The 18,494-nt window shown below is 37.8% G+C and overlaps 3 protein-coding genes across 3 annotated transcripts; 1 reads left to right on the top strand and 2 right to left on the bottom strand.

Annotated features, from left to right (window-relative positions):
- Window positions 1–101: 101 nt before the first annotated feature.
- On the top strand, window positions 102–8,930 carry LOC143863852 (uncharacterized). The gene is made up of 6 exons (XM_077374632.1): window positions 102–596; window positions 1,908–2,025; window positions 2,253–2,599; window positions 7,994–8,110; window positions 8,221–8,319; window positions 8,529–8,930. Exons 1-6 carry the CDS (start codon window positions 193–195, stop codon window positions 8,770–8,772), a joined length of 1,329 nt encoding a protein of 442 aa, XP_077230747.1. The 5' UTR covers window positions 102–192; the 3' UTR covers window positions 8,773–8,930.
- LOC143863853 (uncharacterized) lies at window positions 8,627–10,398 on the bottom strand. Its single transcript, XM_077374633.1, has 4 exons — window positions 10,107–10,398; window positions 9,918–9,993; window positions 9,411–9,583; window positions 8,627–9,273 (listed from the first exon to the last, which is right to left on the bottom strand). Exons 1-4 carry the CDS (start codon window positions 10,214–10,216, stop codon window positions 9,201–9,203), a joined length of 432 nt encoding a protein of 143 aa, XP_077230748.1. The 5' UTR covers window positions 10,217–10,398; the 3' UTR covers window positions 8,627–9,200.
- A 4,203-nt stretch (window positions 10,399–14,601) lies between these two features.
- LOC143863544 (uncharacterized) lies at window positions 14,602–18,384 on the bottom strand. The gene is made up of 5 exons (XM_077374246.1): window positions 17,255–18,384; window positions 17,070–17,145; window positions 16,818–16,975; window positions 16,447–16,683; window positions 14,602–14,894 (listed from the first exon to the last, which is right to left on the bottom strand). The coding sequence occupies exons 1-4, from the start codon at window positions 17,362–17,364 to the stop codon at window positions 16,671–16,673; spliced, it is 357 nt and encodes a 118-aa protein (XP_077230361.1). The 5' UTR covers window positions 17,365–18,384; the 3' UTR covers window positions 14,602–14,894; window positions 16,447–16,670.
- Between the last annotated feature and the right edge of the window lie 110 nt (window positions 18,385–18,494).

Here is an 18,494-nt window from a genome sequence, read left to right as displayed (position 1 = left end):
TGGATTAAAATGGGTTGGGATGGTAAAATCAGTTGCACATAATGACGTGGATCCAATCAAGGTCCCTTTCCCTGCTCTTTATTCAAGGTCGCTCTTGCATCTATCATTCCTCAACCCTAGAAATATTACTCCTTAAACCCTCAAAACCCTTTCCTCCTCCTGAAAAACCATTTTGCTCTATTGCTTCATTCCATGGCCGCTTCAAGGCTTTTACTCTTCAGGACCTCCTCCTTCTTCCATATTTGCAGAAAATACCCCTCTTCAGCCTCAACCCCTCCTTCTCCTCTACCTTCTCTCCCCATCTTTCCCACACTACAATATCGTTCTTGTGCGTCTTCCTCAGCTATATCCATTGATAACCCCACCACCACTGATACCTTTGTGGGACCCACCTCTCACCCATGGCTCGAATGGCCCACCTTTCTTGATTGCTTGAAGAGCAAGGGCTACTTCGAAGAAGCTTCTCCACCGCCGGCAGAGAAAGACGATGCCGGAATATCTTCCGGCGATAACTCCGGCGATGCCGGGCGTACGTACTTGAATAGCGTGAAGAGCGCTTGCCTGAGCTTTGGTCGGGACCGGTCTGATATCCTCAGGTATCATCTTTTTTTTCTTTTGGGTGATTTCTAGGTGTACGAATGAATTGGGTTTTTTTTTTGGATGAATTTTGTTATTAGAATTCTTCAATTTGATGATCCCAAGGTGGGAAAATCATGGGAGAAGTATCTCAAAAAAATGACTTTTTTCTTTGGTGAATTGGTAAGCTACTTTGATGTGTTTAGTGTAGGCATGAAATTGAGGATTTGCTGCAAGTTTGATTGTGTTCTACAGTTCTATTTTTTTATGGAACTTGGGAAAAATGTGGCAATTTTTGGTAGATTGTAATGTTTCAGGTCACTGTAAGTCTATGGTGCCGCTAATGGCGGCCTCTTCGTGTCTTTGGTTTTGATCTTGTAACAAGTTGTTATGTCAACTTGAGCGAGGGAGTTCAAGTGTAGCATGATGCATGAAGCTACTTACCTGTTTGAGAGATGGCAACTCAACTCAACTAAGCCTTTGTCCCAAACTAGTTGGGATCTGCTAATGAATCCTTTAGAAAAAAAATATGAAGAAGGTGAAAGGATCTACCTGCCTCAAATTGACTAAGTCTAATCCAGACACTTGTTGGGGTCGTCTACATGGGTCACTTTCTTCCATTCTCTCCTATCCAAGGTCATGTTTTTTGTTATGTTCCTAGCCCTCAAGTCTTTCCTCACTGTCTCTACCCAAGTTGTTTTCGGTCCGCCCCTACCTCTTTTTACTCCATCAACTTAGCATGAGTCACTTCTTCTCACTGGAGCATCCAAAGGCCTACGTTGGGCCATCCATCTAAGCAAATCGCATCTCCGCTACACTCATCTTATGCACATGCTGTTTGAGAGATGACAGAAAATATCTCAACTCAACTCAACTAAGCCGTTGTCCCAAATTAATATATAGATGACCGAAAATTTATTAAACGGAAAAAAGATACAAAGCAGGGTCAATCTGACCCAAAAACCATGACAGAAAAACAAGAAAGAAACTCTCTGTATAGGCATCAATGCTATGCAAATGATCAATAACTCTCTATCAACACCACCCTTTGCGCCACAATCTGCCATGTCATTAGCACTTCCATGCACTTGTGGCTGGTTTTAATGAAACATTCTTAAGCTTTTGGATAATTCTTCTTCCTACTTGAGGTTCCAATGAGTAATTTTTTTTCATACTCATGGTATTTATTCTCCTAGAAATCCCAGCAAAATAAGGGCAAATAAATGCCTAACCAAGTAACCCTGCCTGAACGAATGTGTACTTTACCCATTTAAAAAAAATGAATGCATACTTTATCTTATGTTTTTAATTCTTTATTGGTTTTATTTCAGATCGTTATCTAAAAAAGACATTCAAGCTGTTGTTGAGTGCGGGTGTCCTAATCTATTTCGAAAAGCTGTTAGTTCTGCAAAAAGATTGAGGGCATATGTTAAACTTGATGAAGGAAACGTAAGTTTGTCACTTCTATCTATCCTTTATTTTGAATGGTTTTTCTCTTCTATCTTTATTCGTCTGTTGTCTGCTTCATTTGTAAAAAAAATGTAAATCAGAATGAGAACAGCAGTTGTAAAAGCTACTTCTTTCTATAAAATTATTTTAGAAAAGGAGGCCGTTTTTACCATATAAATCCTTCAGAATTACGATGTTTGATCAATTGAAAAATCTTATTCCTGTAGGTATGTAGTGCCTGCAATCTACGGGGATCCTGCGATAAAGCATATGCAACACTGAAGGATGATGAAGGAGCCCGTACTGTTGATATTGTGCGTATTTTGCTGAACTATGCAATAGAACCACTTATTCTTTCAGAGGGTGTGAAATCTCAAGTTAGAGGGAATGTAGAAGCATCTTCGCGTAAACTTCTTTCTGAGTTGATTGAACTGAGTGACACATCCCCTGATCCTTCCCTCCCTAAGGATTTGGCAAATCCTTCCCATAAAAAGGAACAGCTGCAAAAGGTCACTAAGAATGATAAACAGTCTCAAAATGTTGAAATGAAGAGAGGAGATTGGATATGTTCCAAGTAAGTTTCTAGAACCTCTTCTTTTGTTAGATATAGTTATGAAATTTGTCTTCAGTTTTTTCGCCTCATTGTGATGCGACGGTACAGAAAAAATGCATATATTTTTTGGCATTGATGTGTTTCTGGCTACTTCTTTCGATAAATAGAAGATGCCATGATTAGAGAATTCAAATTATAAACTTAACTGTGTAAACTTGAAGGTACTCTATTTTCTTTGAATCTTATTAATATTTATGCTAGATAGACCACTGTTTAAAAACTCACCCGGTCAATCATCTAATCACTTCACTTGACTCTATTTTACTTTGGCTGAGTTCTCGTATGAGTTTTTCGCTACCAAGTCAACCAAAACACTCTTTTGACTTGTCTGTTTTAATTAAAAATCGACAGCATCAATCATTGACTCGTTCGACTCAACTCGTTTTTGCCTTGGCCAAATCTGCATCCAAGTTCAAGTTTTTAAGCACGGTACAAATGTATCATCAGAACTATATGTCTAGGACTTCTTTGATCACTCACTCTGATCCCATACTCATAAAATGCATATGCCACATGTGATGTAGAAGATAAAACCCAAACCCTCAAGAGTCAAGAAAACAATATGTAGCAAAATTTTCGTGAACTACAAACGGATTTTACAGCTGCTAAAATTTTGTCATTCAAAACTGATATATAACTCCAAAAATAATTTCAAGAACTCTCAAAAATCAAGTATCAATAAGTAGCTGTAATTTTCGTGTAACCGAAACTGATATTCAACTGTGATTATGTAAATTCAAGATATCTGTGTCTGTGTGTGTGTGTGTCAATATTCACAATCCAATTCAGATCTTGAAACAAAATGTGTGTGGATGAATTATTACAGAGAAATAGTCACAGCCACTACCCTCTGTACTGAGAAAAGTAAATCTATGCGCTGAAATTTGTATTCAAAAGATCCGTCCTAGGTTGACTACAACCGGAGGTTGGGTCTTCCATATCTTGTAGAGAGCAAGTAGCAAAGATCTTCAATAATAGAAGCTTCTTCCTCCAAAATCTCTACCAAAAAGAGGCAACAAAGCTGCACAGCAAGGAAACTCACAAAACATTTCTTCTTATTAGCGTCCAAAAAAACTGCCCCAAAGTGGGTTTTTATTGGTATTTATAACCCCTTTCACATTGACACCCTCTAAACCCTAATCGTAATGAAAATAAAAATCTTAAACCCCTTACAAACTTGACTATTACACATGCTGTAGCTCTTGCAATCTCTTGACTGTGTTAAGAGAGCAGTTATCTGTATGCTGTTTCGTTTAAAGTGAAGAGCACCATGTTAGCATCTGTTCGTAACAATATTGAGCATGTCTTGTGGAAATTTATGCTACATGTATTTTCTAATGTGTTCGGTCCTCAACATAAGACCATAGCTTTGCTTGGCAGATGCAGTGAATTAGAAGAAATCAGTATTTGGTTGTTGTGCTAAATTGTGTCAGATAGTCCTGAAAGATTTACAAAAAATTGTATTAAAATTAAAAAAAAATTAAGATTAGATCTAAGATTTTCGTCATACAAGATGCAGAAAAACTCCCAAATGCTCAAAAGGAACATATTTTGAAGAAAAAAAAACGTGAAGGAAATTACTGTTTTGAAGAAGTGAAGGAAATCTGGAGTAGCTCTTAAAGAATGGTTTAGGGATCTTCTTTCTTTTCTTTTTCTTTTTTTCGAGAAACACATTCTCAACGTTTCTGTCCTTTGACTTTAGGTCTAAACGGCCTGATTTTGTTCCTTTTACTTTCAAATAGTCTGGCCAGTCTTGACACTATGATGTGGTCAAGATCTATTATATGTTTAAGAGCAAGAGATCTCAGTTCACGATAGAGAAGTTCATACATTATTTACTGGCGGGGCAAGGAGATCACATCTTTATAACAGACGGGACCCGGAGGTGGGTCAGTCAAGCGGTTCGGAAAGATAAAAAAGAGAAGAGCTCTTTCATCCGGCGTACGGCTTACGGCGACAGGTGCACGATCGACTTTGCACGCTCCATCCTTTGGCCCTTTCTCAGAGAAAGAATCTATCTTTCCTGGGAATTTTTTTTTCTCCTGTGGTGATGATGACTTGGGAGACCACTGAACTGAATGGCTTGCTGCATCTCCATGCGTGCATGCAAATGGAGTTGGTGGCAGGTAGGTTAGAGTTGCCTACTGTTTCATGCGTTTTCTTGTCTGTAATCTCTCTCTCTCTCTCTCTCTCTCTCTCTCTCTCTCAATATATATATATAGAGAGGACGATGGGGATCAAGACTTAGGATTTCGAGTGCACCAGCAACAGAGGAGACAGAGACAGATAGATGACTTTGATCTGGATGGACGACCAGATCTTTGATCTAGATGTTTCGGGTCGACGATCCGACGGCGCAGATATTGTAGACATATTTCAGATGCCCGACGTGTCCACATACTTTCAGAGATGATTCAACTATCATACGAGAGATGATTCAACTATCATACGGGCCCTTTTGGATTTCATATGTTCTTTAGAATTTTTATTTTAGTTATACAGTTTTAAAAGAGTCTTTTATGATCAAGTCTTTGTTCATAAAAGAGTCTTTTTATTGGTATTGGGCCTCTAGCTCAATGGTCAAAGCTTTGTTCTTTGACCTAGAGGTCAGACGTTCAATACTAGCTTACCTATAAAAAAAAACTCTTTTATGAGTCTTTTTAAGATATATGGGGCAATAGGGCCCTTTGTACTTCAAAATAGCTTAAGTTATTTGAGTTATGGCTGTTTTAAATAGGCCCTGCATGTATTACGGGATTTTAAGTGGGAGCAAGTCTTGTAAGTCCTTAGAAAGGGGTCGTTTAGTCCTTAAGGTTTTTTATGGGTTTAATATCAATACTTTATGCTGTGTTTGTAAAAAGAGAACACTACATTCACATATTCACTTGCTGTTGATATTGAGAGCTTCTCGAAGAAAAAAGCTTCTTCTTCATCTTCTTTGGTGAGATGCCAAAGAAACTGTTGGTGTGAAGCCTTGAGATAAGTAGCATACTTCTCATTACTTGTCATTTATTGTTTTACTATTCGTTTTCTGTCTTCCGTAAACCACCTTCCTGAGAAACCTAAACCCCATTAATCTCACCTAAAACTTCTCGTGTTACTTTTTCACCTATCTTCGACTCAAAACTCCTAAAATACCCATCAAAAAATTTGTCCAACCTTAGAATCACCATCCAAACCCATTCGTGCCCTATACCCCTTTCATTCTGTCCAAAAACTAATTTTACCCCTTCCCGACATCCTTTGACAACTTCCCGAGATATGTCTGCAGCCCTCCAAACCTATCATAAATCTTGTAGTTGTAGGAATATCTTCCCAACCTAGTCACTTGTTTTAGGACCCAAACCCTTAATTTTTCACACATCTGTTTCACTCATATTCCTTACAACCATAGTCTACACCATCCTGGCATCCTTCGTCAACTTCACGGCTTGTGTCTGCATCATACTTGTAAACCTTTTATTTTTTGACTGGTGCCGTACTTGTAAACCTATGCAAAAGTTCTCTTTGAGAGGCATATTGCTATTGTATTGAGACCTTGTTACATTTTGCACGTGAGATTGGAATACATTTTTGTGGGCTGCTGAAATTTCATGATCGTGAGAACTGCGACTTATTGGAATTCTTGCTATTTGCTGCTTATGTGTAGATGGATGATATAATTAAATTTACTCAAAGATAATCTTTAAATCTCTATTGATTAACCATATATTCATGGTCGAATCCTAAGAGTTTCATGCTGTCCAGATTTGTGGTACTTTTGTTACTATCGTTCTCATATTCTTGGATGCCCTAAACTTGATAGCATGTCACCCTCGTTCGAGTTTTTAGATAACCCATCTTGTCACTTTGATCTGATGATGCAGATGACCCCCTTTAGGATGTGTGTAAGAAGGACCGTTGATCTGGTTTATCATCTAATCAAGGCGAGGCAATGACAGTGTGCATGACTTGGGTTCATCTGTCAGATCAACGAACACTGTTATATTCATAGGCACACATTGGACCCAAAGAGTGGTAGTTAGGAAAAAGCCTGATGGCGATTGTCTTTTTAGCAGTTTCCACTTCTATTTTGCTAGTCCAGCTATGCGGATGATAGTTAGGAAAGAGCCTGATGGCGATTGTCTTTTTAGCAGTTTCCACTTCTATTTTGTAAGTCCAGCTATGCGGATGACCATCATGAGGCAACCCACATGGTCCTAGTCCCATACCGAATAGACATCCCATTCGTAACATTAAGGCCTACAAAGATCAACAATTTAGCCTCTCTTGGTAGAGACATACCCGAGGCCTAATAGATCAACGGGCTAGATTCATCTGATCAAGGCATGGGCTAGACTTGTGTTCACCAGTCGGATCAACGAACCTGATCATGTTCATGTAGGACATGTGAGGCACAAAAATGATCATTAGGAATCCTCGTAATGTGTCCTTTTAGCATTTTCCTTTCTACCTGTCTTTTTTATTCTAGCCTTCTAGGGCTTACATGGTTTTAGAGCGGGTTTTGACAGTATAAAGTTCTCTTGCCCGTGGATTTGAGGAATCCTAAATCTCGGATCACTATAAATCATCAGGCTTTAGCTAAATATTTATATAAATATAACTAAAGTGGAACAGCAGAGATTTTTATTCCTTTTTAGTGCTTTAGATAATCTGCCTTGTTGTTCAGGACCTAAGGTTTGTGTCCTTGTAATTTATCTGTAGTATTACTGTAGTGGACATATAATTCTGTCTTAATCATTATGTTTCTTGATTGCAGGGGATCTCTAGTACATCATTTTATTTTCATTTTTTTGAATGGTGGGATCTCTAGTACATCATAAGGTTGAGAGTTAGCTCAATTCCTTTTGGATCCTTGTGCACAATGCATTTGTAGGGGTTTATTTTAAGACGAGGGACTGAAAGTTCGGGTGAAACCACAGAAAATGCATTTTTCTTCTTTATCTCATCACTGTTGGACTGGTTAAACTTTTAGTATGCTTGCATCAGCTTCAGTTTGGTCCAATTTTCTGAAAACATATCACCTTTTATCCTTTATTGGTTTAGAAATGCTATTTAATGTATTTGATCTTGAACCGGTTTAAGGTTTAAATTAAATTTTGGTTAAAATAGGGGCTTAATATCCTTCGAGGAAATATAGAGGGATGAATGTAAACTCCAATGCAAGCAACGATCTATCGAAAAATTAATCTTCCTACTAATCATTTGTCAATTATCTTATATTAGAACCATGACTGTTGTCTGATTGTTGGATTAGAAAATGTATCCCCAATCACACCAGCTTTGATCGCCTTCTTTTTCTTTCTATATTTTATTTTAAAAGGTTGCATGCTTAAGGATGCGGTCTGGTTTCAGGTGCAATTTTATGAACTTTTCGAGAAATATTAGATGTCTAGAGTGCAAAGAAGATGGGCCTAAGAGAGTGAGTTTTGATGATTCTGAAATGAAGAAAGGGGATTGGACTTGCCCAAAGTAAGTCTTTTATCTTCCCTCTACTCACCATACTTGTAGGAACTGTATTTATTAAGTGTGTAGATGTGAGCAGCATGCATTAATTTGTTCTTCTTTGCTTGAATTTACAGGTGCCAGTTTATGAATTTCTCTCGTAATGCAAAGTGCCTGCGTTGCCAAGAAGCAAGGCCCAGGAGGCAGCTGAATCCAGGGGAATGGGAATGCCCATCGTAAGAATCCTAACTCTGCATTTGTTAGCAACTCAGGTCGATTTTTTGAGATTTCGGGAAATTGGGTCCGGTTCGGGCTGTTTCAAATTCATTTGTTAGCAAAAGCTCAACCCCGACGCGACCCAAGTTGCACCACTTGTACCTGCATGTTTGTATATTGCAATTGCAAAGCTGATAATTTGATTCAAACATAAACACGGTTTTTGTAGATGTGACTTTGTGAATTTTAGAAGAAACATGACCTGCAAGAAGTGTAACTGCAAACGTCCCAAGGACGGAGATACAGAATATGAAGATCAGATGCAGAGAAAACCAAAAGTGCATTCTCATTCAATAGATTTCGTGGATGATGTCGAGGTATCCGATGATGAAATTTCCTCTCTGAAAGAAAAGAAAAGATTTGCAGTCGGCAAACGAAAAACGCCTTCGGAGACTGCTAAGAAATGGAACTAGTCTTCTCAGCGTTGAAATGGAAACTGCCTCAACTTTAGCAGTATGAAGTGGCCTATCTGCAAATGTGATTGTTTTCATCTAACAAGTTTCACCATTGCTATTCATATGGGTTACAGTTCCAGAGCTTGAAAAGAAGTGGCCTATCTCCAATTTTGAAAGATCATAGAACTGCCTGTATTATGCTTATTATCTTCACTTTCAATTCCATGTACGCCTGTCAGGAGCTTGTTAACATGGTCACAAGGGCATTTGTAGAAAAAGCAAATGAAACCATTAAGCAAATATGCTCAGAAAGTTTTACCAGCATCACATCAATATTGAGAAGAAATTAGCAAATCCCATATGTAGACAACATCCCTAGAGTCTAAATTCATACATAGGACCAGAAAGACACAACAAGAAAGAAGACCGACGGCCAGAGACTTTCTTCAAAGGAGAAGGTGGACCGCGAAAGAAACTGAGCAAAACGTGAGACCCAGCAATCCCAGAGTATAGAATCTCCTGCAAAAGAAAAAGAAACAAAGGAAATGCCAATCAAGAACTTGTTGGGCATTAAATGCTCCTCTTTTGATGCAATTCACGATTTTAGAACTTAGTAGATTAGATATATAAGAAAGGGAGGCGAAGAAGGGCTTTACACAATCTTCAATCTATTGGCCGGAATGCCGGTTGAGTATTCCTTGAAGTAGAAATAGCGAGACACCAAATAGAAGACCCCAAATCCTGCAGAAATGAGAGGATGCTGAATACCCCCGAGCAGCAGCAGCCCAGAGAAAAATGGCATCATCTCCAATGAGTTCTGGTGCCCTCTCTGCCCAAAACCCAAAACCCAAAACCATAAAATGTTTGTATAAATGATTAAATAACAACTCTAACAGCTTAAGCTTTTGGAGTAATTGGTTATTTCACATGATATCAGAGCTATTGCCATACGTCCTAGGTTCAGAAATCAGAACCCAACAACTCCTTAATAGTAAAACCATAAAATGTCGAAGTATAAATGACTAAGTAACACCGCCAACTCTAACAGCTTAAGCTTTTGAAGTAATTGGTTGTTTCACAATCGCAGCTCAATCTAGATAAAAGAAGCAAAATTGAAACTGAGAAGATAGAATTTAGATTGGTTTAATCTGTCAAGAGCAAACCTGGATGCAATTAAAGAGCTTGGCATCCTTGTTTTCAGATTCTAAGGCGTAGAGGGTCGGGTAAAAGACATTATACCTGCAATTCAATGGAGAGATGGAAAAAAAGAAGTAAACATGGGTTGTTCATTTCTTTTCTACAACAAAGAGGAGAGAAATTAAAAACCAAGAAGAGGGTAAGGGGATTTTTACTTTTTCCTTGCTTTGCCAACTTGAAAGGCCATCCAGAAGTTGAGAAAGCCATACAAGACAAAGACCAGCACCACATATCCGTACTCATTCGGCAATTCTACACTTGCCATTTTCTTCTCCTCTCAGTAGCTTGTCTTTCTCTTAGTATTTGCAAGAACAGATTCCTTTCCTCTCCAACTTCTTATATAATGTTATTATAGGGGTTTTACTTCTTCTTTTTTTAATATTTTCCCTTCGTTCCTGGAAAGATATTAAAGATTTTCCACAGCTTCATTCCCAAGGCAAAAATATATAAATATCAATTGTTTTGACTTCAATATTGCTAATGGTTTTGGCTTATAAAATCCTTATCAGTTTCTTTGACCAGTAAGCATTTGGCTCTAGGGGTGTAAACGAGCCGAGCCCGGCTCGGCTTGGCTCGTTAAGCTCAAAAGCTCAGCTCGGTCAGGCTCGGCCAGGCTCGCGAGCCTTACCGAGCTCGGGTTATATTATGTTCTTACCCCTCATCTTCCCTGGACAGCCCTACTAGTATAATTTGACTACTTTTTTTACACTATCGGGGGTGGTCCTAGTAACAAATGGGGTTCCAAAAATGAAGTGACATATTTTGCCCCCACTTTCACTCCCTGGACAACCCTTTTAATGTATAAATTAATATATAATATATAATATATATATTTAAATATATTAAATTCTTAACGAGCCTTAACGAGCCGAGCCTGGCCTAAATTGGGCTCGGCTCGTTAAGGATTCGAGCCGAGCTCGAGCGAGCTTCCGAGCCCGAGCCAAAATTGACACCCTTATTTGGCTCTTTGTCAGCTTAATTGGTTCTTATTTGCAAACAAGATTATTTTTTTGCGTAGGTAAGCTGGGATTGAACCTCTGATAAGGTTATAGAACAAAGTCTTATCCAATCGAGCTAGAGGTTCAACCCTGCAAACAAGATTATGTTAATCTTTCGCAACGAGATGCGTTTAGGAAATAAAAAAGATGGTTAAAATGATGAATATACCCTCACATATGGGGTAAATTTTAAAGTAAAATGCCACCATCACAAAAGCCAACCAGTAAGTGGTCTCTGAAAAGTATGATCGAATGGAAAAGGAGAAATTACAGATAGTGGACACAGGAATTGGGGGTCTTACTGTTGATCAGAATAAGAAAGTTCCAATTTCAAATGAAGAATCTGTTCTTGCAAATCAGAACGGTGATGACGATCCAAAGGATTTAGATTCAGCCACTACTTCGATGCTCGATGCCTTGACCTGTGGGGCCAAGACCCATACTGGAAAAATACCCCATTGCTCTTAGCATTCTTGGCACGATGGTATTTTATCCACAGGGTGGAGAAATATATGATGGGAGATGATAAATTCGAACTCGCTGGAGGATAATTCGCACCCCTTTACCCTAAATTGATGACAAAAAGCATAAACAAATGAAGGCTATGTGGCAGAGTTTAATGTTGTTTGACGTCATTTGATGTTAAAGGGGTGTGAACATCCTGCAGGGGTGCGAATTTATCATCGCCCTTGCATAAGTTTGCTTGGAGGACTTTAGTCCACATTATATGCATCTAATCATCCGATGTGGAGAGATATTATTGGAAAATTTTTCCACCAGAGTAGGAGTCTCTTGGTTATTTCTTCCTAAGTTAATCATAGGAAAACACTATCAAAATGGAACCCCAAATGGTATCAGAGCCGAGTTAATCTATCTTCCCGATGAAAAAAAGTTGGCTGCGTTGCGCGGGAGGTTCCTGTGCAATGCATTAAAATACACTAAAAGCTGGTAATTTACTGCATTTTTGGTGGTTTCTTGAGATCCAAGGCGATTGACACCAGAGCAAACTCACCTTGCTGTAGATGTTTTAACCCTCTGTCAAAGGTTGCTGATATCAGTTGCCTTAATCTATCAATTACAAAACTATATTGCACATTATCATATTCAACTTTGAAACCATGTATACGTAGACTACAAATAATTTTTAAGCAATACAAGGTAGACATTTAGACACTACTGTATAAACTAGACTGCCTCAGAATCGCCGAAGTTAGAACTAGTTTTCTCCAATAAATCATGAATATGAATGTTTCTAAGACAGAATTAAAGGTCTCGTCGGACATTTACAGCAGCTTTGCTAGACGAGAAAAGAGAAAAAAGAGGACATGTATGAGTGGCATAAGATCTACCATTGGACCTTGAATCATATATTCCTTTCGATTTTCGACAGTAAGAAATAGAATCCAGTGTAAAACACAGATGAAAATAAGTATCTTTTATCGTTTCGTTATTAGGTGGGATGAGAATATAGATCAAAGTTGAATACAAAAAAAATGGTAGTGTCATTCAATGTATGCCCATCCCTCTCCACTCATTCAGAAGAGTTGGTCACTCGTAGAACCCGAAAGAAAAAGGAGGATCAGGACAAACTAGTTTAGTATCTAGGTTAGAACTTAGGTTTGTTCATCTCAGAGTATTCTTTTATATATATATATATATATATATATATATATATATATTGGAGGTTTCCAATAGTGATAAGATCATTTTGAAATCAATTAGCATTAAAAAAATCAAGTCTTGATATGATTTTAAGGAGAAAACAATGGTCTTGAATGCCCACAGCCTTTAGAGTCAAACACAAAAAAAATAGCCATACAGTTCTGGATTTTGTCAGTTGGGGAACATTGAAGCAGATTGTTTCTGGAGAATGATTGTTACCATTCCAAAAAAAAAAAGTTTGCAGTCAGCTTATAGAGTTGGCAGGTGTTAGCCTACCTCGCCCGATCATCGCTTGGTCTCTAGTTAGAATCAAAGTTTCTATATCAAATAAGTACTCAAATTTAAAGAGTTAAATTTCTTCAGACATGCTCTAATCACTTAAGGAATTAGAAAATCACTGAGAAGAATCTTGAAACGATTTTATTGATTCAATGAATGGGACCAAATAGCTACGAAAAATCACGTGTCGTTTTGGTAATCGAATAGTTTAGTTCTTTACAAGAAATAACCAAATGATTATATGTGAATATGATTTCGAAAAATTATAAAATCTTCGATTTCACTTCCAGTTCTTAGAATTTTCAGGATTCCTCCATTTGAATGAAGGAAAAGACATATTTACTCAATTAAGCACCATGCAATCATCACGCAATAGTAAAAATGGACTTCAATCAAATACATTCAATTTAGATTGTAAATTTCTGCTATAAGACAAACTTGAACCTTCTTCTACGCAAAAAAAAATCTCCAAATTTTGAGTTTATCTCATATATGAAAATTGAAAACTTACTCACATGCCAGGATCATGCCTCAGATCTACAACATAATTATATAAATTAGATGGAAATGCACAAATGATACTACATGCTGTTATGGAAAAAAAAGAATTTGAAATCCCTAAAATCTACAAGTCGAAATGAGAATGGAAACAGCTTATAATAAAAATTCAAGTTGAACCAATAGAGAAATGCTGTCATTCCAAAAAAAGAAAAAGAAAAACAAACAAACAAAACAAAAACAACAGAGAAATGCCAGATATGTTTTACTTTTATCTTATATGCTAGATCAAAATTGAAATTTGTGAATTTCAAAGTAAATCTAAGCTATTATGAAGAAAATTACAAGAGTTTATGAAAATTAAAAGGATAAATACCTCAATTAGGAAGGTTGAAGCCCGAATATTAGAGTGGATCCTTAGCTTCTCCTCAAAAGCTTGGCAACTATAGAAATTCCAGTCATTTTTATAAAACAGACCTAAAAATTTCCCTTTTTAGAATTCTCTTCAGATTTTCTCTCCGCCCCCCACCCCCGCCCCCCCAAAAATAAAATAAAATAAAAATAAAAAAATAAAAAAATTGGAGAGAAAAGTATCTCATGTAGTTTGAATATACCCTTTAATACAGGGCTCGGAATTCATGATCAAATTGTTTTTGGCTGATGTGGTACTAAAACCCAGCTAGAAACTACTAAATTTTTTTTATAAGAATGATTAAAATTTAATTTGAAAAAATCAAGGGAACCTATCCCATGGAATAAGGTTTTGAAATGAACCATATGGCTCCAAAAATTGGCACATGGTTGCAATTTGGTGCAGCTAGCTGACATTTTGTCTTTGGTTTTTCAAGTGATGGCTGGGCTAATTCTGCAAATTGCTTTGGCAAGATAGTTTGAAACAAGTTATAAAACAATTTTTAATCAAGGTTTTGAATGTGTTTTCACTGTTTTGGAAGAATTTAAAATATCCCTTTAAAAAAGCACACAGAAAGATGTATATCAAAAATATTCCCAAATATTCCTAAATATTCCCAATATAACAGCATTTCTGATCCCCTCCTATACCGGGCCGACATATGGCAATATTTAAATTGCTCCCACCAATCAAAATAGCGGAGTACAACAGTGTGGAAGTTGTGATCCACCATCTCCATTTATTAAGAAGAGAAATTTTTTCTTCCCCACCTATATTTAATATTTCCATTAGAAAAGGAACTGCATAAATAAGATTAGATGATTCTACATTAAAAAAATATTCTACATAATTCTATTAGTGTAGTAGTAGCAAAAACATATGTTAACACTTCAGTCTTAAAATACATATATCACGGCATAACCATAGAACCGAAAGATGAAAGGAGAAAGACCACCAGAGACTACTCGTTTTTTCGACCGAAGCTCGGCCCAGCCCTGTGGGGGCGACGGGGCATTGGCACCTTTAGAAGAAGCTGGATCCCGGAAGAAACCGTGCATGATAAAAGACCCAGCAATGCTAGAAGATTCCATTCACTGGAAAAAAAAGGCAGAAAAAATCACATCCAACATTCGCAGCAGATCAGAATGTTAGGTTTCATTTGGATTATCAGTTTATTTTATTTTATCTTTTAGTGAGTTGGTAGAATCCTATTGGTAGTTGATTGTTATCAGGTATGTTTATAAGAGCTTTGAGTCATCTAGGACTCTAGTTTGAGTCAGATTATTTAGGGCCTGTTTGTTTTAGATTATGACAACCGATTGTGGAGTCCCCAACTGATTATTGCACCAAAAGTCATTTAGGACTCTAGTTTGAGTCAGATTATTTAGGGCCTGTTTGTTTTAGATTATGACAACCGATTGTGAAGTCCCCAACCGATTATTGCAACAAAAATTAGTGCAAATCAGTTGGGGACTCCACAATATGTTGTCATAATCTAAAACAGACGGGGCCTTAATTGTTATGGACGGTTCTGCAGAAATAAGAGAAGATTGATATTTTTCAGAGTATTTTCTCTCTAAAAGGAAGCTTTTTCTGATTTCTTTTGTGGGATTCCTCGCAATTGGTATCAGAGCAGTTCCCGGTCATGCCTAGGAAGCAACGACAATCGAAAAACATGGATGGAAAGAACGTTGAACCCAAGGACCCAATCGAGAGAATGGATATAGTGGAGGAGAAGTTGCAGCAGCATGGCAAAGGTTGCAGGACACGCTCAATGCCCTCTCGCTGACCGTTGATTGTTTGGATGGTCATTCTACTACAATTAGCGAGGGAACGAGTAATACTTCGGGCTGAGTTGATATGGAAAACCATGGAGGAAGAACAAGGGTGCATGATAGAGATCATAGATTCCTACCTTGTTTTGCTAAGATTGACTTCTCATTTTGATTGAAGGGATCCTACCGAGTGGAGAACAATTTTTCACATAAGAAAATACCAGAAGATCGACGGATCCCATTGGCCTCATTCCACATGGATGGTGTTGCATCCAGTGGTTCCAATGATACCAAAGAATTCATAAAACCCCTTCATGGCACGAGTTTGGGGAAGCCTTATGAGCCATATTCAGACCACTTGAATATGAGAGCTTCGATGGGGCTCAGGCAAATATACGACAACAAGGATCCGTCACAGATTACCACCAAGAATTGGAATGTCTTGCTAATAGAGTCGAAGGATGGTATGAAGAAGCAATGCTAAAAAGTTTCATCATAGGCCTGCAAGATGAAATCGGTTCAGAGGTGATAGTGTTCAATCCTACGACTTGCACGACGCCAGGAGGAAAAGCTTGCAGGTCAAAGATGAGTTGACAAACTAGTGGTACCCGTCCTACGCCACCAACACCAAGCACAGGTTCTGGGAACGATGGTGCAGGCCTCAAACTTGTGGCCGGTTCATCTATGCCTACGAAACGACATGTTGATGTCTGTCTTATGCTAAGATAAAGGAGTGCAGAGACAAGGGTCTTTGTTATAATTGTGATGAGCAGTTTATGTTAGTCTAAAACATTACTTTTGTGATCCCTTTGGATTTTTGGCAATGAAATCAAAGAAAAATTCAAATTCAAGTGAGATGGGTTTGTAGTACCTTGTGCCATGGCTTCTCCTTGAAAGTGTGTAATCCGACGAACCTCGTAGCTTTTCTCAGCACGGCGAAGGCCAAGAAACACCTCTGTCTTTGCACACCACTCGGTCTATGGAAAACATTTATTTGAGCAAACTTTCAGTCTCTTAATTGCTGTCAAGTTTGTAGTGTGTAGAAAGAGGGACCAAGAGTCTCCTTTTATAGGCAAAGCTCTCATAATGCCCAATTCAATTAGAGCTCCTGAGATTCCTCACAAACGAGGGAAAATTCAATTAGAAGCTCTTCCTGATTAAACCCCAACTATGAGAAAAGAGATAAATAATCAAATAAATTGATAGATTAGATAAATAAAAAGGGAGTAAAGAAGAGATTACCCAATCTTCAACCTATTGTCTGGATCCCCAGTCGAGTATCCCGTGAAATTGAAATATCGATTCACCAAATAAAAGACGCCAAGTCCCTTAGAAATCAGAGGATGATGAAACCCACCGAGCAAAAGCAGGACGAAGAAAATCGGCATCTGATGCCCTCTCTGCTCAAAACACAATACCCAAAAAACCCATCTCGAATCAAATTGTTACACAAAAAATTACATAAAAAAAGGGGTAAAAAAAATGAACATTTACCTGGATGCAATTGAAGAGACTGGTGTTATTGTTTTCAGATTCTTGGGCATAGAGGGTCAGGTAAGGGACGTTATATCTGCAGTTCAAGTCAAATGGGTCATTGAATTAATGAATTGTTCTCTCTGCTATGAGAAAAAATGAAAAGAAAAAGGAAAGGGGAAATGGGAAATGGGGTTTTTTTTTACTTTAGCCTGGCCTGGTAGACTTGGGTGATTATCCAGGTGTTGAGGAGGACATATAAGATGAGTTTCAGCACCATGTATCCCAACTCTCTCAGCAATCTCACGGAGGCCATTTACTTTTCTCAGAACCAAGTTTTGTCTCAAGCCTTGGATGCTCGTTTCTTATTCTTCTACTCTCTCTTCTAAGAAACAAAGTTAAATACCCCAAATCTCTAAATCTCTCTCTCTCTCTTCTAAGTACTAAAAGTTTAGGTTACTGATATTGGCACGACTAAGTTTTGATAATTTTACTTAAGCATCTTTTCTTTTATCTTTTAGAGGAATGATAATCTCACAGGAGCCCTTGGAGAAACCACACACATGGGCTTCTCCATTGGATCCACATCACACTTAGTGCATCTATAATGGCACTGATAACGTAAAAGCAGGTGACCTGGATCCAAGGGAGAAGCCCTCGTGTCCGGTTTCTCCAAGGGCTCCTTTGAGTTTTGCATTTCTCTTTATTATTTAAAGAGCTATCAAAGTGGCGCTGATTAAAGAAAAGAAACAATGAGTTAGAGATTATCCGACAATAAAAAATTGTAATAATTGCATGCCTAGTGACGTGGCATCACTTATTTCCCATGTGATATATCTCAGAAAAGACAAGATTTCATAGGTAAACCTCCTCTCCTCTCTCTCTAACCTTTTCTCTCTCTATCTCTCCCCCTCTTCTCATTAACTTGCATCCAAACATGATAAAGCTCACGGTTTTCCTAAGGTTCACATAAGGCACGTTTGGCTGATAGGAATTTGTTTTCATGATAAATCGGGCATCTTCAAGTGTGAAGACCCTGAAAATCAGGAAACAATCATTGAATTTCTTTAGATGTTCATGCTATAACTATAATTGGCTGTTGAGATGTTATCAAAAGGAAAAAAACAAGTATAATAGGTTGTAATGACGCTCATGAGTACAACACCACATGATAAGAAAAAATATGACAAACAAAATGCATTTACATTTAAGCAAAGAAATTAGACTGACAACAGAAAGCCCACCAAAGCAACAAACTTTTACAAAACAGGAGCCAAGTACAGTAAAGGCACTCTGCAACATGTTTACATTTTGGACTTCTTTTTCAATATAAAATATATAAAAGAAAAGGAAGACAAGATTTACATATTGGAGTTTTCATGCTCTCTTCATCCACTTTGAAGAAAGTTCCAGGAAGGGCTGACGTTGCACCGAAGATAAGGTCAT

The sequence above is a fragment of the Tasmannia lanceolata genome, unplaced genomic scaffold (genome assembly GCF_043159265.1).
Source record: "Tasmannia lanceolata isolate RefF3 unplaced genomic scaffold, GAP_Taslan_0.1 ptg000044l, whole genome shotgun sequence".
NCBI lineage: Eukaryota > Viridiplantae > Streptophyta > Magnoliopsida > Canellales > Winteraceae > Tasmannia > Tasmannia lanceolata.
Note: the sequence above shows the minus strand (reverse complement) of the source record. Positions and strands in the feature narration are given on the sequence as shown.

Coding starts and splice junctions, on each gene's coding strand:
- LOC143863544 (XM_077374246.1), bottom strand. CDS start 17,364: ATGGCCTCCGTGAGATTGCTGAGAGAGTTGGGATACATGGTGCTGAAA. Junction 17,146..17,254: donor GTCTACCAGGCCAGGCTAAA/GTAAAAAAAAAC, acceptor CTTGAACTGCAG/ATATAACGTCCCTTACCTGA. Junction 16,976..17,069: donor GTCTCTTCAATTGCATCCAG/GTAAATGTTCAT, acceptor TGTTTTGAGCAG/AGAGGGCATCAGATGCCGAT.
- LOC143863853 (XM_077374633.1), bottom strand. CDS start 10,216: ATGGCAAGTGTAGAATTGCCGAATGAGTACGGATATGTGGTGCTGGTC. Junction 9,584..9,917: donor AGCTCTTTAATTGCATCCAG/GTTTGCTCTTGA, acceptor GGTTTTGGGCAG/AGAGGGCACCAGAACTCATT. Junction 9,274..9,410: donor GCCAATAGATTGAAGATTGT/GTAAAGCCCTTC, acceptor TTTCTTTTGCAG/GAGATTCTATACTCTGGGAT.
- LOC143863852 (XM_077374632.1), top strand. CDS start 193: ATGGCCGCTTCAAGGCTTTTACTCTTCAGGACCTCCTCCTTCTTCCAT. Junction 597..1,907: donor GACCGGTCTGATATCCTCAG/GTATCATCTTTT, acceptor GTTTTATTTCAG/ATCGTTATCTAAAAAAGACA. Junction 8,320..8,528: donor GGGGAATGGGAATGCCCATC/GTAAGAATCCTA, acceptor CGGTTTTTGTAG/ATGTGACTTTGTGAATTTTA.